The 25,983-nt window shown below is 39.6% G+C and overlaps 1 protein-coding gene across 3 annotated transcripts in view; it reads right to left on the minus strand.

Moving 5' to 3' along the window:
* Positions 1 to 9,491: 9,491 nt before the first annotated feature.
* Positions 9,492 to 25,983, minus strand: part of ABCB5 (ATP binding cassette subfamily B member 5) — a 36,200-nt gene continuing 19,708 nt past the window's right edge. The window contains exons 19-30 of one of the 3 annotated variants that reach the window (XM_056484981.1): positions 25,301 to 25,447; positions 24,653 to 24,757; positions 23,721 to 23,798; positions 23,144 to 23,227; positions 21,091 to 21,294; positions 20,294 to 20,394; positions 18,885 to 19,025; positions 18,205 to 18,361; positions 16,241 to 16,438; positions 15,144 to 15,350; positions 14,022 to 14,168; positions 9,492 to 12,794 (exon numbers count right to left, since the gene is read on the minus strand). In XM_056484981.1, coding sequence (XP_056340956.1) covers positions 12,597 to 12,794; positions 14,022 to 14,168; positions 15,144 to 15,350; positions 16,241 to 16,438; positions 18,205 to 18,361; positions 18,885 to 19,025; positions 20,294 to 20,394; positions 21,091 to 21,294; positions 23,144 to 23,227; positions 23,721 to 23,798; positions 24,653 to 24,757; positions 25,301 to 25,447 — 1,767 coding nt within the window. In that variant the 3' untranslated portion in view covers positions 9,492 to 12,596. The remainder of the gene's footprint in view (positions 12,795 to 14,021; positions 14,169 to 15,143; positions 15,351 to 16,240; positions 16,439 to 18,204; positions 18,362 to 18,884; positions 19,026 to 20,293; positions 20,395 to 21,090; positions 21,295 to 23,143; positions 23,228 to 23,720; positions 23,799 to 24,652; positions 24,758 to 25,300; positions 25,448 to 25,983) is intronic. The other 2 variants (XM_056484983.1, XM_056484984.1) reach the window with 2 other exon arrangements.

Below are 25,983 nucleotides of genomic sequence, written 5' to 3' on the forward strand. Positions count from 1 at the left end.
TGTAACTCCTTTAAATTCAGATAGTGTACTATAGGATATGAAGTTCCTGTTTAAGGATAGTGATTCATACCACTACTCTTGGATATAAAACAGATGTCTATTATTTCATTGATGCCTTTATCTGGTATTAGAGCACCTCTAGGACTGCTAATTTATAAATTACACATATAAAAATAAAACATCATAAATGACGAAACTCACATGAGGTGTAGAGAACACAACCTGATTTACAAAAAGCTGTGGTTATAAATAAATACACTCTTCTGAAAAATGTTTCCATTTGAAGTGGTGGAGTCATCATCCTGAAGTGTTGAAAAAACATAGTTTAATGGTGAACATGGCAGTGGCACTAGATTGACAGTTAGATCTGATGATCTTAAAAGTCTTTTCCAACCCTAAAGATTCTATGAGTCTATGAAAATTCTGTAAATGACTTTAATTTTTTTTGGTATTTGACATGATGAACCTGCTTACACTCTTTTATGTATTGGCAATTAAATAAGTACTACCACATATTTATGATATAATTTTGACATGTAATATATTAAATGTACTAAATGCATCATTGCATATAATATATATTTATACACCATGTATGTGTAATAATATTTTTTTCGTATGGGGAGATATATATACGTGTGATTCCCCAGAAAGAGTACAGAGATTTAGGTCAGTATATGGTATTTTCTTCATGAATTAATTAAATCCTTGATTTTAGAGCATAACTTGCTTGAAATAAGAGCTGTGATCTATTTTTATCACGTTATGCTTACAGGCTTGCTTTTAACTAATGAGCATTATTGTCTTTTTGCACTTTTCCTTTAAAATACCAGCAAATTATATTTGTTTTCTGAACAGATCCCATGCAGACCTTTCCTGTCTTTTCCTCAAGATTAATACTCTTGACTCCTAGAGCAATTCTTCCAACTCTCCAACTGATGTATTGAAATGATTTTCTTTTTTAGTATCTTATCTGTGTTTCTTGGTGAGACATTTGAACCTGAATATATAATCAATAGTTGGCCAAAATGTAAGTTCAGTGGGATAACTTTTTTTGTTGTTGTTGGTGGTTTTTTTTTTTGTTTTGTTTTGTTTTTTGTTGTTTTTTCCCCCCTGGATTAGAGAATTTACGAGAAAATTCTGATGCTGACAAAAGTCAATAAAAAGTTCATGACCATACACCATAAAAATAAGGTTCATATTTTAACAGTAAATTTGAAACGATGGAGGGAACACACCTAAAACAGCATGGAGCTTGGAGCAGGAAGTTGTTTTCTGAAACAATACAACTATTTTTAAATGACAACCCTTTTTCCTCCAGAGTTGTGAAAGTTGCTGTACTTGGATTAAGGACAGATGTGATACATTTTGAAGAAGATTTGTTATTTAGGACATTTCTCCTACAATTTTCATCTCAGCAAGACACATGGAAAAGCAAGGCTAGAGGGGGACCCTGTGTTTCAATCCTATACAGCAACATTCTCTGCAGAACATATTGGAAAAAAAAGGCAATTAAAAAATACAAAATTTTGCATGTCCATCTCTCCTTGCTATAATGTCCATCTTCAAGCAAGCAGAGCCCATTCCAGCTCTCCAAATTCAGCACATACATCCATACCTGACAGGATTTCATTTTAGGCAAAATTCCTTGTGAATGAGACAATCAGAAAATTATTTCACTGAAAGAAGTCTTAAAAAACCCTAAAAAATACCTAACAGAATAGGAGATTTAAACTTACTTAATACTTCTGAAATACTAAAGCAAAATTTATTCCCAGAACTCAGTTTATCCTGTTGCCTTGAACTACACAGTTTAGATATAATTATGGGAAAAAAAGAGGAAAGATAACCTGGAGTTAATATCTATTAAACCACACACTCAGCTAGAATCATTATTTTGCAACTCAGTAAGCAGGCAGCATCAGTTAGAAGCAAACCTCAAAACACTCAAAGCATGCCACCCTAAATCAGAAAAGCTGAGGCTACAATGATAAGAAAGGGAATAAAACCACCTGCTTATTGTCCTCAGCCAGGCAAGGAGCAGCAGATAAAGTCTCTAATGCCCTCGTGTTAATTACAATTACTATTGCTATTACTATTACTATTACTATTACTATTACTATTACTATTACTATTACTATTACTATTACTATTACTATTACTATTAATTACTATTACTTATTACTATTACTATTACTATTACTATTACTATTACTTATTACTTATTACTATTACTATTACTATTACTATTACTATTACTATTACCTTGACTAAATCTCTCTTGTCCTTTCAGTGTACAGGCTTATTGACAAACAGGATCTGACTGAAAAATTCCCTGGGACTCTTCATCAGGCAAGTTACTACTGTGGTGCATTTTTTTTTTTTTTTTTTTGACATGGGCATGACAAGTCAAGTGATCTTAAAACTCCAACCAAGGACTTTCAAAATTCACAGGCTAATAATTGCCTCTTGGGGTGGGAAATCAGAGGGATGTAAAACACTGCAGTACCTTGTGGCTGGACTCACACACAGCCTCAAGGACTTTGCATCTAGAGGAAATAGTTTTACTAGCACTTTCATTTCTAACTTCCTGCCCCTTGGAGAGGCACTGGGTTTCCAAGAGACACTTCACTTGAAGTGAAGCCTTTCCTCAGAATGCAGCATGACACAAGACAATGTTGTTGCTACAAATGAATGTTTACACAAGTGGCAATGTCCTTAAAATAAAAACATGTCAAAAAGAGGGGCCCTCAGTGAGTGGGAATTGCAGAAGCATGGACTCTGCAGTTCATATTGTGCAAAGGGAACAGGCCATTCACAGTCCAGACTGAATTTTTCAGTGTCCTGCTGGCAAGTTATCCCAGAAGCTCTTTACATGGCAGCTTGTGGGGCTGTGCCCTGGAGTGGCAGCGTGCTACTGCAGCACGTGGGGCATGCACTCACAGCACTGTGAACATGGCCAAAAATATCACACAGAATAAACAGAATAAACAGAATAAACAAGCAGGGATCAGTACACACAGAGATCAGTTTGTGTGCCAATAGATGTCAGTGTTGCATGTCTTATATAGCTTTACAGTTCTGGCAAATGCTAGCTGTGCTGGGAAAGATCTGTGTATGTGTTCTGTTTTGTTTCATGGGCTCTTGTCTATGTTTTTTTTTTTTGTACCTAAGCCTGTCCATATGACAAGGAGCAAGCAAGCTGGGGCATCTGCTGGCTAGTTCTTCATCAGTTAGGAGTTATAAATAAGTTTTATCTGTCAAATTACAGTAAAAGCACACGTTTTTCATTGATCTGATTAAATTTGGAGGCCAGACAATTAGCAATACCATCTGCAATCCAGTTGCTGATCAGACTTCAGAGAGAGAACAGAGGTGAAATGGAGGAGCTGCAGAGCTGCACAGAGCAGCCCCAGCTGCTCCCTGGCTCTCTTGGTGCTGATATATCTGCTCATGTGCCGAGCTGTTGTGGGCACACGTAACTGAGAGCAGGACTTGGCACGTTTTCTTGGCAACCCCTGGGTCTGACTCATGCTCTGAGAGAAATACCAGAGCACTCCTCTGCTAAAGCACTGGGAAAAGGTGCCTCTTCCACACTGGACACATCAGCAGGAGACTGAATGCAGGAAGGAGAATTTTTCAGGGGTTTTTGTTCTCTCACCAAGGTTTGTTTTGCTTTACTTGCCACATCATTCATCCTGGCCAATTCCTTCCCCACTGCAGCCCCCACTCCCTCTCCTGCATCTGTGGTTACGTAGCAGGGGAATCACAGAAAATGTTACTATAATTAATGTGCCACTGCAGGATCCTGTCCTGCCTGTGCTCTCATTCTTGACTAGTGACTCAGCCCTTCTTTTATTTCCCCTTATGGCAATCAACACACAGCAGTGCCTTTACCCCAAATGGAAATGTTTTGGTTTAGGACAGCTGGCATACCCCTTGCTTGGCGATGCCAGGTAGAACACAAGCAGTTCTGATACTGCCACCACAGCAGAGAATCCAAAGAGATTTTTTGGCCTCCTGAATTTCCTGAGTCTCATTAGACTGTCCAGTGCACATCTGTAACAGTTCACAACCAGGCCTGTCAGCACATGGTTCATTAAAAAGCCAGGGCTGGCAACTTCTTCTGGCTGAAATCCTTCCCTTCAGCAGTAACACAAACACTGATCTGTGCACTGTGTACCTTCCTGGAAGCTGGGAGGGAACAAAAGCAATCTCTTATCTGACAGGTCACTTCTCTGTGGGGGGTCAGTGTGTGCAATAGCCTCTGCTCTCCTCAAGAGTGGGGAAGTTGAAAATCCCCAAAGATGAGACTCTGACCTGAGGAATTTGCCTTGTAAATTGCACAAAAATTCCCAATGGGTGAGAGGTTTTGTTCTCCTGAATTTTTTGTTTGTTTTCCTTTTCTTTCCTCCCTCAGTAATATTGTATGTCATAAAACAAACAAGATATATACTTTAAAATAAAAAAAAAGGAAAAAAAAGCAGATGAGAATTTAAGTCAGGGCTATTATTTCCAATTCTCCTTTTCTCTGTCCAAGTTAAAAAACTTTTCTGGTAAATTATTATAATTTAATTCTTGGAGCATATGAGCTACTAAACTCATATCAGAAACCAGAATTCCTTAAGGTTAAGCTGTCTTGAAACCCTTCTCATCCCAATAACAAATGCTGGAGGTGTAGACTATCATCACCTTGCTCTGTTAATACTGCTCTTCTTCAGGAATCTCAGATATATCCTGTATTGAGGATCCAGAGAATTTTTCATAAAAGCATAGCTCAAGACCTATTTTGGCTAACTATCTGTTCTAGCATTAAAAGATCCTGAGAGTTTTTGGGCTTGTACTAAGGAAGGAGGAAAGGTGGCAGTTTATCAATACGAGGAAGCTGGGTGTTGGTTTTTGTAATAGTAAAAGTGTTAAAAAGATAATAAAATGAAACCAGAATGAAAACTCCAGACCAGACCCAGGGGGCAAGGCTCAGAAGGCCCATACAGGGCACTGCCAGCAGCCCTGGACCCCAGAGGTCTCCCATGGGAGAAGGGCAGGGAAGGAGCATCCCACCTTGGACAGCACTGCAAGGGTTCCCTGGGACAGGGACAGGGAACACAGTGCAGGTGGTGGCTGTGCTGGGCAGGTTCAGAGTGGCACAGACACCCTCATCCTGACAAAACCAGTTTTTGTGTGGTGAGCACTGGGAGAGGCACACTGAGGATTATTATTGTGCTTGTGCTTGAAAGTGCTCTGACAGGAGTGAAGCTGGATGGTGCCAGTCATTTAACAAACAACTTGGGGAAATTCCTCCCCCTCTCTTGACATGCTTGTCATTTATTCTGAAGCAAGATAGGACAAGAGAATATGATGAGAGAAGGAAGGCTATGTGAAAGATGTCCTTGTAGAACATAATTTACGCCTCAAGCCTCATGAAATACTTCCAGAAAACACCCACATCTGACTATCCTTCAATTCAACCTTGAATGGTTGCCAAGTTTTTTTAAGGTTAAAATAGTGCAGTCCTGAGGAAGATTTGGGGATGCTTCTGTTTGTGTGTATTTACCTATGCGTGTACTTCAAGTGTTTAAGGTTTGGGGTTTTTTTCCTGTTTTATTTTTTGTTAGATTGGTCTCATTTAGAACAGGATTTTCCTTGCCTCATCAGAACAAGGCTGGCACATTTTAGAGGCAATTGTCCAAATAATAAATATGGTAGCAATTATAGTAAAGTCCCATTGGACTCTGACTTGCCATCAAACTAGTTTTAAATGCAATAACTGCATCTCAGTAGTGGAAGCTCCCAGACATTTCTAGTGCTAAAAGCTGATCAGGACATCTTTATCTCCCTGCACAGTGGCTAAAACACAGCAAGCCACATTTTGTGTGCCTCTGTTTCCAGACAATCATTATTTCAAGTAATGTCTCCCGAAATGGGGCCTTGCTAGTCTTAGTGAAGGATGGAGCTATGAGGATACCTAAATTTCTTTCTGTGTGTCAGCTTTTGCCACTGAAGCATTGACTAAAACCTGGAGCAGTCTAAGAAGAAATAGGGGAGATGAAAGAAATTCCATCAGATTTTGGGGAAAATGAATAGAGCTGCTGGTATTTAAAAAAACAACTCAAATACAAGTATGTAATACAGAAGGTAGTTTTTAGCAATGTTCTGCTATTTACAAATCACTTGTAATCAAAGAACACAACCTTTTATATGAAACACTAAAAAAACCAGTGTATATTCTTGTACTTTTGTATTTTTTATTAAAAACCTGAGATTCAGACAAAAAATGTGACTAGCACAAATCTGTTACAAACACCTGTGGATATTTATGCAATATACCACTCCTGGTGGCACTATGATTGAGTGTACTTAACATGAAAGGGGATAAAATGCAGTTTTATGTGAACTGTGCTCCCCATAAAGAGGTAAACAAGCTAAAGAAGCTGCAGCAAAAGCTGGACTTTAGTGAAATGCATTTTAAATGTCACTGCACAACACATTTCTTCCCTGGTGCTTGGCAGAGCTGTGTGATGATGACTAGGGTGGGATAAGCTGTGCTGCCATTGGCTTGGCACAGTTTTTAAGGACCCTCAGTGTGAGGGTGTTTGCCATGGTGGGTGGCACTTCTAGGCTCCTTCTGTGTTGAGCATTTTCTAACATTGAGAGGGGTTCAGAGCAGCAGTGAGGCATTTCTGTTTCCCTTTTGTTCAAGAATGATGTGCAACTGTAGGATGGATGGGGGAAGAATGAAATATGAAGCCTTCACAGGAAAACTCTCCTTTCTGGAAGAAGGGAAGCCTCTGGCAAAGCAGAGAGATGAGGAAAGGTTTAATTTTGCTGTAAGTATTTTCAGTAAAGCTGTTTTGAGTTGTGCAGTTTTTCATAATAGCATCTCTCATGAAAGCTGGGAGCAGCTGGACAGACCCTCTGCTGCTTTCATAGCCTGAGCTGTCTGGGCTTTTCAAGTGCAAGGAGTTTAATTGCTTTCTCAGGAGATATGGCTAAAAGGCCTAGATATAAAACTAACAATGGTTTATCTACTGAAAAACAGAATAAATATGTGTGAGTCAGTGGCATCATGAGGGCAAGTGCAGTAAGTGAGCCAAGGGAGAACTTAATAGTCTGACTAAGCTGAAAAGAGAAATTACATCATCAAAGCTTGATGAGAGAGAGATTTTCAGGAGAAAAAGCTCGTTTTGGCTGCAAAATTGAACTAAAATGCTGACAGCAAATGGACTTTTTCCATTATTAATTTGAATTTTTTATTGGATTATTTTCAAACTTCTTATCCTAAAGCAATCTACAGTGAATATAAGTATATATTTTATAAATATAGAACTATATAACCATTTAAGTATGCTCTCACATGTATGTATACATTGTATGCTTTCCTCTTTTCTATAAGTGGGGCAGATTAGAATTTTCCTCTTAGAAAAAGTACATTCATAATTGTGTTTATTTTTTAAAAATAATTATGTATTGACAGATCCAAAGACTAAATGATGGTGGTGGATGCAGAATTTTATTATAACCAAACCTATTAGTGTTGTATAAAGTGGTAGTTTTCTGGCTGAGTTTGCTTTGAAGAAACACACACACTGCATTGTAAGGGATGTGTTCATATGAGTAACAGATGCAAAAATGGGAACTCTACTTATAATTTTTAGTGTGATTTCATAAAAGCTTCATACATGTATATGTTATTTCATACCATGTAGATGTTAGAAACATCAACTATTTTGGTTCCTGAAAATGCTGACTCCTTGTTTAAAATTTTGTGCATGCCATCCAAAAGGGAAAAAAAAAATGCAGATTCTCTTAATTCAATCATGGTTAAATGCTGGTTTGTCTTTTCTGCAACCTGTATGCTTCCTTCCAATTTTTGCCCACTCATGATATTTCATGAATGTTTTCCCTTTACTCCAAAGTTTCTTGCACTGCTAATATCTAGATGAAGAAAACTGGTCCTTGTTTACTGTGTAGATCCTTCCTCTTCCTTGAAGCACTTGGCTGCAAAGCTGGGCTCCCCAGTGCCTATCTAGAAATGCCTGATGAGCCCAGGTAAGCATCTCCAAGAATTATTTGCAGGACTGATAAACTAACCTAGTCATCTCTTTAAGAAAGATAAAACATTTGGAGTAAAACTCCCTTCACCTGATGTAAATGTAAATGCATACTCTGACTGAAAACTGATACTCTTCATTTCGATTTACAGTAAGAAATAGGCACTTTGATTTAGTTCACTGTCTGTCCAGGCAGACATTTGGAAACAGAAGAGTCATGTCCTAGAGCACTTTAAAGGCAATCTGATTGATTGCTTGAGACCCAAATGCCTGCAGTTATGTGGTAAGTGCCCCACAGCAGTGCCTCTTCCCCCTTGTTACCCTCTTGGTAGAGTAACATGTCCATTCTCCATGAATACTGCTAGCAGTGGATCAAATACCTAAGAAATCCTTCTTTCCTTGGTGAGAACTTGAACAATTATTCCCACAAAAATAGCCATATTCATATAGTTGTTCTTCAAGGACCATAACAAAAGGGACGATTGACAGCAAGGTTTTTGCTTTGGACAACATAGGACAGAGAGAGCAGTAAAAACACATTCTGTTAATAAGGATTAGAGACAAATGAGAATGTTACTCCTATGGAAAGAACAGTGCAATGAAAAGTATATTGGTCAATTTAAACAATTCCACAAAATCTATTTGTTGAGCTAACATGACTTTAAAACATCTTTCTGTGAAATCATTCAGTAGCCTGGCATTTTCAGGAGAATTACAGGAAGGCTTAGCAAGTTTGCTTTGGAGCTTGGGATGCTGATGTCACTGAGCAGGCAGGGGATAACCTCAGCGGATGTCTGAGCTTCCCTAAGGCACAAAAAAATATGGTTTCCAATGAAAAGATATGCTTCAGTTTCTGGACTTAACTGCTGATGAACCAGGTAGGCAGTAAATGCTAAAATGAAATAATTGCTAGGGTATCAGGCAGATAGGATCTGCCTGCACTCTGGATAACAAGACACAGCACAGAAGCAGATGAAAGCAATCCTGTGTAAAGGATTAATTTAATGAATGCAGTGACCAGTTTTCTCCTGATAAATTTCTGCTAATTGCAGAAAGAAATCCTTTAGCTTTGCTGTTTTTGTCACTTCCCCTCTCATCTCTCTCTGTGTTTTTTACCAGATCACATGGTGCAGCATCTGTTATGTGTGCTAGGCAAGGTGCTTGAGGAGGAAAAGCAGTCCAGACAACTGGAAGAGAACAGTCAGGGAGAGCCATAACCCTGGAAAATCTCAGGGCCAATCTGTGGTGAAGCTTATAAATAGGGCAGCTGGAAGGCAATAAATGATAACAAAGCAACTGGATTCTTCTACCTTTGCATCTAAAGCTATCAGTCATTTACAAGTACCTAGGGATGAGGACTAAACCTGATATAAGCCCTTCAAGGGCACTTTGGAAGAAGAAACTACAGAGATGCTGTTTGTGACCTTGTTTCCCAACTGTTTTCCTTTACTATGTTGATAATCTTAGAAATATTTTAACGTCTCAGACATGGAGATGTGTTTTACTGAAGTCTGGTTTGTCTACATACAGCAGCAGGGATACACAGAAAGAGGTAAAGTACAGGTTTTCATCCATTGTTTTGTCAAGTTTATCTGCAGTTTGCATACAGCTCTAGTGATTGCCAGCCCACATTCCTCTATTATTATTCAAATCCATTAAGAAACAGAAGAGTTTGGAAAAACCTTGGAAAAGCTGCCACTGTATTTCCTGCTTCAGCAAGACACAACCACATCTCCAGATAAACTGTGTGAATTTTTCTGCTCTCCATGGAATCACAGTTTGGTTTGGGTTGGAAGGGACATGGAAGATCACCCAGTCCCAGCCTCTCCACCATGGGCAGGAACACCTTCCACAGACCACTGAGTTCACAGCCCCATCCACTTTGGCCTGGAACACTTCCAGGGATGAGGCATCCACTCTTCTCTGGCAGCCCATATCAGTGCTTTACCACCCCCATTGTAAAGAATTTCTTCCCAATATCTGCTTTTAATCTACTCTCTCAGTTTAAAGCCATCACCCCTTGGTCTACCACTGCACATCCTTGTAAAAAGTCCCTCCCCAGCTTTCTTGTTGGTCTCCCTTAGGTAAGCTGTTTGTTTCTCCTTGGAAAAGACAAGTTTCCTGGGCAGAGTGCCCATGGTTGCAGGCAGCAGATGGGCCTTAAATGGGGGCCAAGCTGCTATATTTCTATAACAAAACCACACTTATTCGACCAAGAACCACTTCTTCCCAGAAGAAACTCCATTGCCCCACCCCTGGCCATGATGAGGTGTGTAGAATAACCTTTGGGTCCTGACCAGGCTGTCTCCTGGCTCTCCCAGTCCTGGCCAGAACCAGGACATGGTTGCAATTACATGGAGTCAGTAAAGTCATCCAGCTCCATCTGTCTGCTAGTAGGCAGGCACAGCAAGTTGGAAAGTAATGGATGCTGAACTGAATGGATAATGAACACTGAAGTTATTTCCCCTTTTTATTTTCAAAACTGAGAATCAAAATCTAGTGCTTATAATTTTAAGTCCAGTGCAGAAACAAGTCAGGGAAAAGGGAATTAATTTGAGCCCACATTAGATAATTTGAAATGTAATAAGGGCAGCAGCTCCATAGTATGTGCCTATTACAAGAAAATTAAGAGATCACACAAGAGGGGTGCCTGAATGAATAAAAATTCCTCTTGAAACAGTCTCTGAGAAAAACTGTGAGGGAGAACAACTGTATTTATTTTGGCAAACCTGAGATCAGATTTCATTCTGTGTGTTTTATTCCCCTTGTAGGTCCTAATGCAGGAAAATAATTGAAATGAGCAAAGGAGATGGTAATTACTGTAAGTTTGTCTGCTGCAATCTGGAAATTATAAAGTACTGCAGGTTGCTCCAGGCTATAAATCTTAGCCCAAAGCCACGTGTAAAGCCTTGGAAAATTAAAATGCTGCAATTTGGTTTAACCAGCCAAAAAATCCCAGCTGCTGAGTCACTCTGACTACAGAGTCTTCAACAGCTAAAGGATGTATTGCAGCACCCTGAGGAATATATCAGAGGAATAACAAATTATTAAAACACATGTATAAACAAGCCTTGCCAACACTTAAAAAAAAAAATCTTTGAAATTATTCATAGAAAACAGAATAATTTAGAATGGCAAAGACCCTTTAAATGATCTAGTCTAAATGTTAACCTAACACTGTCAGACCCACTTCTAAACCATGGCACTAAGTACCATGACTACTAAAAAGAAATGAACTTATATTGAAAACAACTTTTCCTTTTCCCTGTATTTTAAAGAAAAGCTGTTTGCATGTCTGACAGAAGGCCATGCCAATTGATGCCATCCCAGCTTCCCACAAAACTTTTAAAATTATCTTGATGGATACAAAGAATGACTAAACTCTGTTAGGTCAGCATTTAAAAAATACTAAACAAAAAAATGGTATCTTTTATGCAGTTTATCTTGATATGGAAAGGTTGTAACTATTGTAATTATTGTCTGAAACAGAGTGTTTAATATCCAAGTGATGCCTTGGGTTTTAGCTTTTATATTTTTCAGAATCTCTGCTGCTTAGTGTGTAACACTGAAACTTCAGATTAGGTGTTAGTAAATTCTCTTCAAAGGGTAGTTAGACAAAACAATTCCTGTCTAGCTAGAGAATCAAGGACAATTGGTGCTCAAAAAGCATAAACAACAGTGAGGGAAAGGGGGCAAGCCAGGAAGATGAGACTTCATAGCCTGGGGCTGTGGTTGGATAATTGACCCCAATATGTAGATGAACCAAAACTTACAAAAGTGTAGAGACTTGTGACCAGGATCCATCTTAGATTTGATTTGGGTATAGCCCTGGCCAGGCTCTTGCACTGCCCAAAGTTTATCCTTTCAGTAAATACCTATTTTATTACTTTTGCTTTGTCTAGTCTCTGTCTCTCTTTCCAGGCAAACAAGAAATGTGTGAAGCACAGTAATATAAGAAATGTGGCATAAAGTAGGGAAAAAAACAAGCCCATGAGTCAACATCCTTCTCTTTAATACATTTTTTTTTTTTAAATCTCAGTTTTCAATAAGAATTTATAATCATCTTTAACTAAAGAAGACCTTATGACTTCATCTGGCTGGTGAAGAAACTCAAAGAGCAGCCCCAAGCACCAGGTTGTTGTTCATCTGTGATGCTTAACTGCTGTCATTCTGTTACCACCTTGGTCTATGGCAGCTGGTGTGGGCCAGGATTTGGGGGGACAGGGATAGCAGGGTACCCACCTGAGCTGTGGGTGAGACTACACCAGGTCTGACACCCTCCAGAGCATGTGGCACACCAAACTGCTCAAGTCATCCAGTCTCTAGGACTCCCCTGTGCATCTTCTGTGCCCCAGCACCGGGCATGCACTGCTCATCCCCATGGATGTGTGGGCCAAGGGCCACACTGGATACAGCAACGAGGCAGCAGCACAGTTCCTGCTCATTCAGCACAGGCACAGCCAGCAGTGACCCTCTGCACAGCTTTTCATGTCTTCCCGCAAAAGAAACAAAACAAAATAAAAAAGGCCAGCTCAGCAAGCAGCACTAATTAGAGACTTGTGCATTTACAAGGGCATAGTAGTGTCCTTCCCTTGCCAGCAGCTGGCCGTGGGTGCCCTGCTCCACCGCCCTGCCGTTGTGGATCACCACGATGGTGTCGGCTGTCTGCACGGTGGACAGGCGGTGCGCGATGACGATGCAGGTCCGACCCTGCCGGGCGTTATCCAGAGCCTTCTGCACAACCTGCACACAGACAACACAGCAATGCTCAGCCCCTCAAAAGGCTTCCCTTGTCCTGGGAGCCACGTTTGAGCTCTCACTCTTTATCACCTGAATGCATGTCCCACGGATGTACAAGTCAGTGCACGCAGGGTTTCTCACTGAGGTCAGTGAGCCTGAACAAACAAGTGTGAGACAAGGTGTGTTGGGCTGATGTGGCCAGAAATGTGTATTCTATCACTGTCTGTAAAAACCCGGTGGGGTAGGGATTCCTTATCTCCGTGGCACATACCATCTGCTAATGGGCCATCTTTAAGACCAGGTGGGGCAATCATTTTTATCTTTTCCACAACCCATCCTCCCTCCAGGAAGATATCATCTGCTGCTGGCCCATTCAGTCCCACTTCATGACTGATAAAATTACATCACCTCACTGGGAGATGCTCCAGCAAGAGGGAGGAGCCAAGCCTTTCCTACCTAGATAAAAACTGAGATTTTAGACAACAAGATACCGTCTTTCCACTGGATTCCAGAGGAACACCAGATTTTCCACATCATTCCTGGAGCTTCAGAGGAAAACTGCACCTTGTACAGGAGCACTGCTTCAGCTGAACCACATCTGCCACTGCAGGAGCAGTGTAGCCACCATTTAATGGGACTGCTACCAGCACCCTCACTGATGGGGTGTCAGGTTGTATTCTGACTCTGTCAGTGTTTTTGGGACTGTTCTTTGTAATACTGTATTTCTATTTTAATTTTCCTAGTAAAGAACTGTTATTCCTAATTCCCATATCTTTGCCTGAGAGCCCCTTAATTTCAAAATTATCCTAATTTGGAGGGAGGGGGTTTACATTCTCCATTTCAAAGAGAAGCTTCTGCCTTTATTGGCAGATACCTGTCCTACAAACCAGGACACATGGAAAAGTGGGTTTTTGGGCATCCAACTCAGGTCAGAACACAAATTCAGTATTTACCATCAAATATATCTGATAGGAAGACAGCTAAGGAGTATCAGAACAATGTGGAGTTTTATACTTAAGAGTTTTAGGTTTTTTCTACTTTTTGTTTAGTAAATGTAAACAGCTTTCTAGAATAGTTAAATTCAAACCTTTCAGGTGGGAAAGCTACTGTGATATACCTGATTTGTTTCACAATTGAGCATTTGTAGCATGTTTGCTCTAATTCTATTTGACAGAAAGCAGCTAGCCACGCACTTAGGCATAAGTATTTCACATAATAATCATTATTCACCTTTTCACTTTCTGTGTCAAGAGCAGAGGTGGCTTCATCCAGAAGCAGAACAGCAGGATTACGGACCAGAGCACGGGCAATCGCTATTCTTTGTTTTTGGCCTCCAGAAAGTTGTGTTCCTTTCTCACCCACCCTGGTATTATATTTCTGGATGTTAAAAAATAAAAAAGATCACCAGTGAATACTCTTAGAGAAGGAAGATTAGAGAAGTAAAATTTATTCATGGCTATAAAAGTTGGGCATTTTCATCTTGAAAGGAAGAATAGTGCAAGTGGTTTTAAGAAAGCTAAGGCTTTATAAACATCTCTAGTACAAGCAGTTATAAATACAGCCACATATATTCATACCCAGACTGAAAATTTGCTCCCTCAAAGGCTGGAATAGGTTCTGAATAGCAATGAGGCATCCAAAGAGCATATGATCATAATATTAACTAATAATTTAATGCTTACTGACATATGCACAAAGAATTTGATGCTGCTTGTGAAATAAGAATCTCAAACATTATTAGTAGTAATGAAAATGAAATATTTTTCAGCATCATTACCTCAGTTACATGTACCCAGAACCACAGTGAAAACAAGCTATCAAAGCATTTTTTCCTTGTTAGAACCAAATTCTTGTCAGGCATGAAGGTCAAATGCCATGCCATTCACTTTTGATTTACTGCCCCTTTATATTTATTGAGAAACACTCCCTGTGCATATCCATTCAATTAGAAATATACTGCTCTGCTTTACTAAATGTTTTTTAGAAAAATAAAATGTCTTTATCAGAGTATCTTGAAGAGTTTCTGCTGTCAAAGGAAAAATATATAAAAAAATTATTATGAGCACTTATACATAAAACATCCCCTCATTTCCCTCTCCCCACCTGCCTCTCACCCCTCAAATATTTGGGGTTGTCTACCACTGTAATAGTGGAAACATTGGCTTTTTTTTACAAACTAAAAAGAATTTTGAGCTTGAAACACACTGGCATTTGAAAACATAATGGCTTTTATATTAGGGGAAACAAAAGTGTTTATTTTTAATTTGATCTATGCAAGTGAGCACTACATTGATATCTCTATAACATTCCAATATATGATATCACTGTGAAGAAAATATCACTGTCTCTTACCTCTGGCAGTTTTTCAATGAAGGCATGAATATTTGCTGCTTTAGCTGCTTCTTCAATTTCCTCCTGACTAACCACCCTGCTGTTGTCTCCATACTGGATATTTTCAGCAATGCTGCAGTCAAACAAAATGGGCTCCTGTGACACCAGACCCAGCCTGGACCTCAGCCATTGTAAATGCAGAGATTTGGTGTCAAATCCATCTGCTAGCTAGAAAAAGCAAAAGAAACATGATGCCAAGCTGGCTACTGAGCTCACCCACACATACCTGCTATAAACAGGAAAGTGAATTCTAAGAGAAAGCAAATTATGTGTAATTTTACCAGATGTAATCAAGTAAATTTTTTGCATGCTACACGGAAAAGAACCAGCAGAATAGATGAAATATTTTCCTGCATTAATTTGTAATTTTGTGTTGTTTTGCTTCCATTTGCTAGCAGACAGAAACAGCATGCAGGTTTCAGGTTGTTCTTGCAGTTCTTCCAGCCCTACTGACCACAAGAAGCACCTGGAAGCTCATGGGAAAGTCTTCCCCTTAAGAAGCTGAACACAAAAATAAATATTTTCAGCTGTAGGCCTTTTGATCCTACAACCTCCAAAGGAGGTTTCTTTTGACTTTTTATATCCATTAACAGGGGTTGTACCAAAAAGCCCATTGGGACCTCCTGATGGTGACACAACAACAACTATATGAGATTACATTTGTGTTATCTGAAGCATGTATCTGTGTCCCTAATGTGTTAATTCACATCAGCAAGACAACTTACACTCTGACAAGCAAGATACATTTGTGTTATGCCCCTGTCTGACCAGGGTGTGAGGAGCCCTGGGGAGGAAGTGCAGTCAGACATGGTCATTCCTTTCCCAGGCAAGATCTGAGGAAGGACACTGTGCCAGCATGGATGGCACTGCTCGTACAGGTGGGCAAAGGCACAGGGCATTTGGGATCTACAGATCCACTGGAGGCACAGCCTCAATAACTCACACCTCTAAAAAAAGGCATCTCAACAGAGGGACTGCCAGAAAGCCTCTGCAACCTTGGCAGATAGAGAGTTCTGTAGATTTAATTGCTATTAATAGCCACACAAGTCTATTCTTACCACTTGTCCTTCCACAGGGTCATAAAATCTCTCCAAGAGCTGAATGGATGTGCTTTTGCCACAGCCACTGCTTCCTACCAATGCCAGAGTCTGTCCTTTTTTAACCTTCACACTGAGTCCTTGCAAAACCTGAACTTCAGGCCTTGTTGGATATACAAAATGGACGTTCCTGAATTCAATGTTGCCTTCAAAATGGCTCTGAAAAGCAGAGAGAGTTTACATGATGATATTAACATTTATTAGCCTAAACTATAACAACACTTGTTAAGACTTGGTTATTAAAGTGAGAGATCCGAGAAAGTTTGGGAAGGTGTTTTCAAAAATGCTTTTGAAATTCTTTTAAATGACACATTGGACTGAGCATAGTGTCACTACTTATAGGATGTTCTGTAAGTCACTACATCTTTGTAGTGACTTTGGAGAAGTTTTCTGCATCTCTTCTCTCTATTTTTCACTTGATCTTTGAAAATAATAAACAGAAGCACAGAATAAGCTGAGGTGGAAGGGACTGTCCAGGATCAGAATCCAACTCCTGGCCTTGCACAGCACCATTCCCAAGAGTCACATTATGTGCTTGAGAGCTTTGTCCAGACACTTCTTGAGCCCTGTCAGGTTGGTGCTGTGACCACTTCCCTTGGAGCTGCTCCAGTGCCCAACACCCCCTTCAGAAAAATAGAAAATATCCAGATTTTTCATTTCTAATATACTTAATTGAGACAATTCTAATTGTGATATAAATTGTGTCATTTGCTTTCCTCATCTTACTGTGCAGGTAGCACAATTTGAACAAATGCAACACAAAGTCAAAATCAGAGATTAAGACAGCAGAGCTAAATTCTTCAGGGCACAGAGGACAAGCTGTGTTTTAAAAGCAGTGATAGTTGTTAATTAGGCTTCCTAGCCAGGCTAATATTTAAGCACAAGTGGAAGAAATGGGGCACATGCCAAGGCTGTTGCTTGTCTTGTTCTTTGGGGTATGAGCCAGCCCCCTGTACATGCCAGCAGCACTATTATGATGCTCTCACAGAAGGTGAAAACTTAATTTGATGGACTCAAAGCTTTGCTTTGCTAAGTCACAGGCATCACTGGCAGTTAAATCCAGTCTATACTAAAAATGTTAAGTCTTATTTTAAGTTTTATTTTACTGGAATTTTATTTTACTGTAGGCCTCTGCCAAGTCATTCAATGTCTGTGCCAGAGAACCCTGGTTCAAGAAAACATGCAAGCATGCTCAGAACTTTAAAGGCTGAAAATCCTGGATATAAGCTTGAATTTATAGATAACTGAATTTGGCTTCTTGAATAGGAGCTACCATCTAAACCTACATGGGAAGTGAATTTTAAATTTAGATGAACCTGGATGTGTCATTGTAATCCTTCCAGAAGACGTAAATTGAAAGTATTACATGCAGAAATTTGACAAGAGGCGAGGTCTGCCTCCTTAATGATGATTTTGGTTTAGAAACAAAGCTCTTTGGATGTTTTCTCGTTTTTTATTTTTTATTGCCTTTGCTTATTGTGTCTTTCCTCCCCCAACTTTAGAGCAAACTAAATTATTCACTAAGCTTGTTTTGACCTTCACAAGAGCACATTTTTAATTGTAAAAGTTTCCACAGATGAAATAGGATGGCTTTTGCAAAGTGTCTGTCCGTAAAGGAACTAATCTCTTTTATTTACAAAATAATTAGACAAATGCATTAGTATTTAATTTCTCCTAGTTCCAACCCCCCTGCCATGGGCAGGGACACTTTTCACTAGACCAGGTTGCTCAGAGATCCACCCAACCTGGCCTTGAACACTGCCAGGGATGGGATATCCACGACTTCTCTGGGCAACTTGTTCCACCCTCACAGTAAATAAATTTTTTCTAGTTATTTAAAAAAAAAATATATACACTCAAAATCCAAAGAAACAGATCTCAAACGTCCCCCCCAAACCCCCATGCAAAATACCACCAACCCTTACCAATTTTTCACCTTGTTCACTGTAACTGTCAATTAGAGGTTTTCTGTCTAAAAGCTGAAAGATTTTTTGGGCTGAAACTTGAGCTTTGCCATAGTCTGGTGCCATGGAAGAAGACTGACCAACATTCATAGCTGCAAACACGACAGCAGAAAAGACTCTAAAGAAAAAGGAACAAAATATGGTTCATTCCAGGTAGAACAATGCACTCTTTTCCTACCTTCCATATTCCTACTTCCTTTTCTTTTCCTCTTCCTGTGAAACAACCCTTCAGAATAAAGTGTTCTAGCATCTTTAGGTTATGATATTTCTGGAGCTCCTCACACTCCAAGATGCCATCCAGTATTAGGAAGGTCAGCTTGTTCTCAAAGCTGCTTTACAGCTGAACAGTGGTATCATGTCACTTCTCTTTTTAACACCCTCTCCTGGAAGGGATGTCAAAGGGCAAAGGCTTCTCCAGAGTGGGTGTGCTGAGCTTGCTGCTCACTCTCACTGTTTCACTGCCCAAATATGTACCTTCCCCCAAAACAGCCCTTATGCCCAAAGAACATTCCCAACAAACTGAATTCCTGGATTCCCATGCCCCATTACCTTTGCAATTTGATAAAATAATTTGCATGCATTGAAACCACTACACTGTGTACTGATTTTGATCATTTTTATGTTTTATAAAGTATACTCACATAAATACATTTTCAAAGTTGGTCAGACAATTAGCAATGAGCCACGCTCCAAATCTGAAGGCTGCTGCATTAATAAAGTACTCTGAACACTGAGCTATTCCGTAGGTAAATCCATAGAAAGGGGCTTTTTTCAGAGATTTTCTGATTAAAAAAAAGAGACTTTACATGAATTATTTGTAAAACAGAAACAACAGACACTGGCTGGGGGATAGCCAGACTTCTAGAATTAAATTTTCAAGCAATCCAGCTCACCCCCAAAAACACAACAAATCAGCCCACAACACACACTCACAAACAATCCCTGCCAGACCCCAAGAGCCTCTGGCTTCATGACACAGAATCACCCTCAGGACAGAAAGCAATGAAATCCTTGATCCTCAGTTATGTTAAATTGAATGCCCTTCCTTTACTTTTGTAGCAGGGCAGGTCACTAGAGGAGTTAGTTAGAATGATGTAAGTTAATAACTACTCCATATGACCCATTGTATTAAGAAAATAAGCAGGCCAAGAGCTGCCTGCAGGCTGCCACCAGCTCATCCCATCTGAGCAGAGCAGGGAGGCATTGCTGGTATCCCCACAGGACATCAGACTATGCCACTATTTCCCCATCTAACCCTCTGGAAAGGCTTTGTTTTGTATAGCTAATTGAGCACACAACAAATAAGAGTCTGGTGAACTCTCTGCCATTGTTTAGGATGCTCTCCAAGGAAGAGGAAATCTCCTTTCTAATCTGAGCTGTAAATCAGACCTGTGACAGTCCGAGCAAGCATCCTGCCAAAATGTGGGTCCTTAGCAGCTCACCAGGTATTGAATTTTAACACTATGTTGGCTGAGGACAGTTTTTGCAATAGATCATTTTCAATTCCCTCTTTTACATTAGAAGAAATTTAGATTTTAGGCTATTTTATTTAAATAAAATGGAGCTAGAAAAATCTGGCAACCACAGTGATTCAAATGCATTTCAGTGGAGAGAATTCAGTGGGATGTAATGGATCAAACAAGGGAAATGTATGAAGTTATTTTCAAGGTTCAAGGTCATATGAGGGGAATAAAACTAGTTTATGTTATAAAGGGTGTGGGGGAGCTGTCAGTTCCTAAATTAAGTAGTATCAGTGAAATACACTGATAAGGAGTGAATATATATCTTATATTGTAGGCAAACAATATTCTGTAACACATATGCAGACAATGCATTTTATAAAGTGCTTGAATAATAAAAGACAAATCTTTCAAAAGTTTTTTTCACTCTACACTTAATGTATATTAAAATATAGAGACTATACACATTTCAAAGCTATATGAACAGATATTGATATTCTTCCCAGTCTTTTGGGTATTTGTTAGGTTCCAAGAAAGGTATTCACAGTAAATCTGAAAGACTAAAGTGTACTGTAAAGAAAAAAACCCACCTATATGTATGATTCAAACTAGCAACATATCTTTCATAAAATGCTTCTTCCTTGGTCAGTGAAGCTACAGTTCTTATGTTTTCAACTGTTTCTGTTGAAATCTAAACAAAGATATTAAACAAATAAGAGGTACAACTCTTATTACTCTTACAACTGTAATCTGCAAGATATCTTCTGAATACTTAATTTATGCTTTAGCATTTATTATTTTAGATCAGAACATGACTGCTTAAGAGTAGAGATCAAGGTGAGGAAAGTCCTGAGAAGTGAAATTATTCATCAGCAGTGTCTTCCCTAACCCATGGGTTGTGGCCCTTATTAATTAAACCAAATTTAATAAAACGGGGACAAGCACTAGTAATCTGGACACAGCTTGCTCTTTTGCATCAACCACTTCTCTTTCCAGGTGAATAAACACAGTACCCTGAAACTCTTGAGCACATTAATGTCTTGCCTTTATGACAGAATAGAACAGTTCTGATTTTGCAACCCCTGTGGCTGCAGCAGAGCAGTGCAGAGCCACTTTGCTCACCCTAGACACAAGGTGCACCTGTGCTGGGGCTGCTTTTGCTGCCATTGCCCAGAAATCCACTATGGAGGCTGTCAAATTCATTTTTATATTCTAATTTGCAGATGGTTTGTGTTATCTGTGTTTTGCTTTTCTTGAAGATATATAAACATCCTCCTTAACACCCTTCATTCATCTTGTACAATTGAGTCAGCTATAATATAACTACAATACTGTCCTTAAAAATGATCTCTCACAAGAGGTCTGTGGTTAACATTGAAGAACTTACTCTTCCAGCCTCTTCCAAAGCTTTTTGGTCTTCTGCAGCATGACCAGCCATAGAGCTGGCATTCACAGCATTTGCACCAGCAACAAAAGGAATGCAGGCCAGGACAAGCAAAGTCAGCTGCCAGCTGTACACAAATGCAACAATGATGGCAGTCACAAGGGTAACAACAGTCATAGTCATCAGTGCAAGTCGGCTTCCAGTTGCCTAAGGAAACCCCAGAAACCCCCCAAATATACATCATTAGACTTTTCTTTTTGTTGCTTAAATTACCACATCAAATTGCTGCAGTCAAGGCCAAAGGTTTGGCTGCAAAAGGAAACCATGTGCAATGACGTGCGTGGACATTATGCACCAACTTTGGTAACCATTCCTGGACATTCCTCACACCTGCTAACATTCAGGCCTTCAAAAGGTGTTAATGTAGTCTAGAGAGCTGGATGTGACAGTTGTTTAATTAAATGTGTCTGGGGCTTCACACAGTACCCAAGGTAGAGAAAATTGTGACCACTGTGACAGTAGGGTGAGTTGGCAGGTATATGACCAGCATTAGGAAAGAGGGGCTTGGTTCTAGCAACAGCCATCCACTGAGACCTTCCACACTTAACAGGGGTTAAAAATATTCATCCTCAGCTTCCTACATTGGTGCACTTGAGGTTATGTTCTTAGAGAAAAGAAATCTGAATTTGGCCACCCTGCAGAAATGTTTTATCTCAGTGGGATAATAAGTAGGAAAGATTAACTCTGACTGAAGAATTCTCAACTCCTCCCAGCCTGTATAACCTTCTCATCAAAAACTTTTTAAAATGAGAGTTGGTTAGTATCCAGCATATGGGTGGGCTCTGATCTGCTGAAAGAACTTCTGCAAATAGCCCTGTGGAAATAGTTCATCTTTGAGAGTTGTGATGGTACAAACAAAAACCCTTGGATGGGAAGCAAATATTCTTCTTTCTTTTGCCAAAGGCTTTCCTGCCCTGAAAAGACTTTTCTTGTTCAATAAATTTAAAATATTAATTAAACCAAGGCCAAGGTGAATTGTTGCCATATGTTCTAGGGATTGCACATAAAGATGGATTTGGTAACTTCAATCAGTGCAGCATGAGGCATGGTACTGACTTACTGACATCTGTCACTCAAGAGAACACAATGGCTCTGGAGACCCATTCATGCCCTTAAGTTGTTTTTTGTTGTTAGAGAACTGTGTGCACCCTTCCTTTTCAGTACCCTGATAGAGTGATAGACTTCTTTGCCACTGAAGTAAAAAAAATTTAAAAGATAAAAATTATTAAATTTTTGTCAAAGACTATTTTATCCCTGCAAGCCCACAATGAAGGAGGGTTGGAGAGAAACAAAAATCTATGGAGACTGAAAAATGTAGGGATTAAAGCGATAGTGATGTAGAAATTTGAAGGGAAAAAGAAAGACACTAATAAACTTTTCCCTACAAGTCCTGGGGTGTTTTTTTTTCCCCTGCAAAGAGACAGGAAGTAACAGAAGTGTTAGGCAGACTGTCAGGTTCTGCTGATGAGGTGAGCAGTTGAAGGAACTGTGCAGAATTTGCCATATTCTCTTACTCTCTCCCACACCAGCTTTTTTGAGTAGTTCCTTTCATTGGCCATTGCCCTCCATGGTGCTTTTTAATTATGCTGATCTATTTCTTACTGTTTGTGAAGCACATTTTGTGGCAATTGGAAGAAGAATTCTCTTCACTGAGGCCAGTAAGGGTTTGTATCCTCTGCAAATGCAACCTCTTTGTGGCATTCAGGTGACACCCATGACAGGGTGTAAAACCTGGGCTCAGTGGCTGTGGTCCAAGCAAGTATGCAGATTTCACTTTGCATGGTGAAATGCATTATTATATATTTAGCTTAAAGACTTGCAGGGAGGTACATGAAAGGTACATGAACATCTGCTGGGTTCTTGATGGTTGGAAAATATGTGGGGTGGATTTCCTACTTTGTTTTCTGAAGCAATCTTGGAGTTCCTTGTCAATTGCACTTAATATTTGTAAGGAAACAGATATTTAAAAAATGTACACATAAAAGAATCAACATACGCCTTTAACTTGGGAAGCATCTGTAGCAAGACGGGTTAGCAGAACACCAACAGCATTTTTCTGGTCATCATACCATCCAATCTCCTGCAAGAAAAGACATTGATTTTTGTTTCAAAAAATTGCATGAAAGTACAAAACAGGATGGCTAACTGAATTTTCTCTCTGTGTAGTCAGCATTTCCAAGCATATGAAGAGAAAAAGCTTAAAAAACATAATTATTTTGTGGACATTTAATTGTTCGTATCAAAGTGCTTTCCTGAGCATGCCTATGTTGAAGCTTTTGTTATAACCCCTATTTACTTAGACATTCCTGAGTCCTGAAGAGGTTAACTATTCTCTTACAAATCACCTGTCCCATCAGCTACAGAATCATAGAATATCCTGAATTGGAATGGACCCACAAGGATTTGTCCATACAGAGAGGAAAGGAAGTGTTTTATTTGCAAATGCTATGGTAGGGTTCCTCTTTCTTCCAATCATCAATTCACTGCCTTCTGGTCCTTTCAGATGTTTCTATAACACACAGGTTCTTGTCCAACCCACTGCTGTCTTTCTATCCCAGCTGCCCAGTTCATACCTGCTGAAGTAATGCTCTGAAGGACAAAGAGCGCAGTCTCATCGTTAGGGCTTCCCCAGACTTCCCAAACATGATTCCCTGCAGGAGGAAAAAGAGTCATGTTTTCTCATCTGATGCTGTGGCTCTGTTTATAAATCTGCACAACAAAAGCAATCACACCAAGAAGCACAACAAAAGCCATCACATCTACAGCCCCATGAGGATATATATCTGTCCTGGGAAAAGCATCATTCACATTCCTGAACCTGAAACTTGATTTTCTCACAGAGAGGAAGAAACATAGCAAAAAAGGCATCTATAAATTACATACTTTTATCACAACCACCCAAGCAAAGGGAGATTAAACTTTTCTGGTCAACCTTGCACACTCAGACAGCAGCACTGCAAGATAAATCAACCTGTCTGGTGGTTGGTCTCCCTACTCTGGCTGAGACCAGAAATATTCACTCACAGCAGTCATACTGATGGATTTTTCTGATATGGATATCAGTGAGCACTAAGTGTTTTCTGCAAGCTTTAAAGCAGTCATAAGAGGACAGCAAATGATGGAATTTACTGAATGACATGAAAAACACCATCAGCAATGGAAAGAGTGAGTCTGCTTTGTACTTACTTTGGCAAGAGCCTGCAGACTAGTCAGTGAGAAATATTAGTATTAACTTTGACTTTTAAGGCCAGACCCTCTACTTTGTTTTCAATCATGCTGAATTAACACTGCCTTCAGTGGATTACTTGCACCAAGAGCAAATATAGACGTGTCTTTAGATAAACATTAACATTAAATCTACGTATCTCAGGAAGACCCTGGCACTTGGGCGTATTTCCATAAGCTCTGATTGTTGTTTTACTTCTCAGATTTTGTTGATATGAGTTATACCTGCAGCCTGCTGGAGAGTTCAGAACTTTTAAGATTTCAGTGTAGAGACACTTACTTGGATTATGTATGCTGCTAAAATAATCACTCCAAGTATAAGAAATATTAAAGAAAGCACCACAGTGTTTTTAGTCCTTTTTTCTGGATCTCTTTCTTGAAAAGCCTAAGAGAAGGAAATAAACCACAAAAATGACTACATAGACAGGCATCCATTACATTAGCCAACCTTCAATTCAAGAAGCTTTCTGCTTTAATTTCTTTTAGCAAGTATCCTAAAATCAGTCTTCAGTGAACTTTCTATTGAGCACCCAGTAGATAGTCCAGCTTTCTGTTTAACCTTCATTGCACTAATTTGTACATCAATGCTTCTCCTTTCCTCTGCTAGTCAGATGCAGTTTCACAAGCCTCTGCTTCTAGAAAGTCCCTTCAACACTTTTCAATGATGCATTTATACAAGTTAATCCCACTCAGAGACTTACATGGAAAGAACTGAGTGGTTGAGCATGAGGAAAGCTCAGGACTGCAGCTTCCAGTTGCAAAAAAAAAACCTAAACAAAGCAAGAAACCAAAAACCACCCTCCCTCACCAAAATCCCCCCCAAAAAACCCAAAAAACAACCTCCTGCCAAAAAAACCAAAATAAAACAAAAAACAAACAAACAAAAAAAAAAAAAAAAAACAAACAAACAAACAAAAAAAAAACTTACCCCAATGATTTTTCCAAATATAACAGCAAATGTAGGATTGACTGCACCTATGACAGCAGAAGCAATCATTCCCAGCAGTACATAGAACCACTCAGGTTTGTTCAGAGCCAGGATTTTTGAGTAAGGCACAGCAGGGAGATTTTCTTCCTACAGGAAAAAAAAAAGTTGTAAGTTTTCCTTGGAAAGTTGCAGAACACAAAATTCCCCAGACAGTGAGTGTCCATTAGACCTTGAGCAGTGAACTATGCTGAAAGTCCTCTGTGAGCACTCCAAACATGCTGGATTTGCTGCTTTGCTGTTGCATGTCCTGGAGCATCAACTGCACTGTAAAAATTTGGAGGCAAAAAACTTAACAAAAGGCAAAGTCACGAGGGGAGAAGGGCCAGGACAGTTCACTGAAAGTCAGATAGGGCTGGTCACTGTGAATGGCACCTAACATTTCAATCATTATAAAGAACTGAAAGCCTCACAGTTCAGAGGACAGAACAGATCCCTCCAGTTCAGGTAAGTGCCAGTAGGCTGGCAATAGAACAATTGGGTAGAGAGGTAATTTTTCTCTTTCCCAAACTGTATCCAATGATCATTACCAAAACCAGGAATGAGGCATTTGTTAGTCAGTTAACCTATTTGCACTTTGAAGGCACAAAAAAAAAGTTCTGTCCTGCTCTAACACATTTTTTAAG

The sequence above is a fragment of the Oenanthe melanoleuca genome, chromosome 2 (genome assembly GCF_029582105.1).
Source record: "Oenanthe melanoleuca isolate GR-GAL-2019-014 chromosome 2, OMel1.0, whole genome shotgun sequence".
Classification (NCBI taxonomy): Eukaryota; Metazoa; Chordata; class Aves; order Passeriformes; family Muscicapidae; genus Oenanthe; species Oenanthe melanoleuca.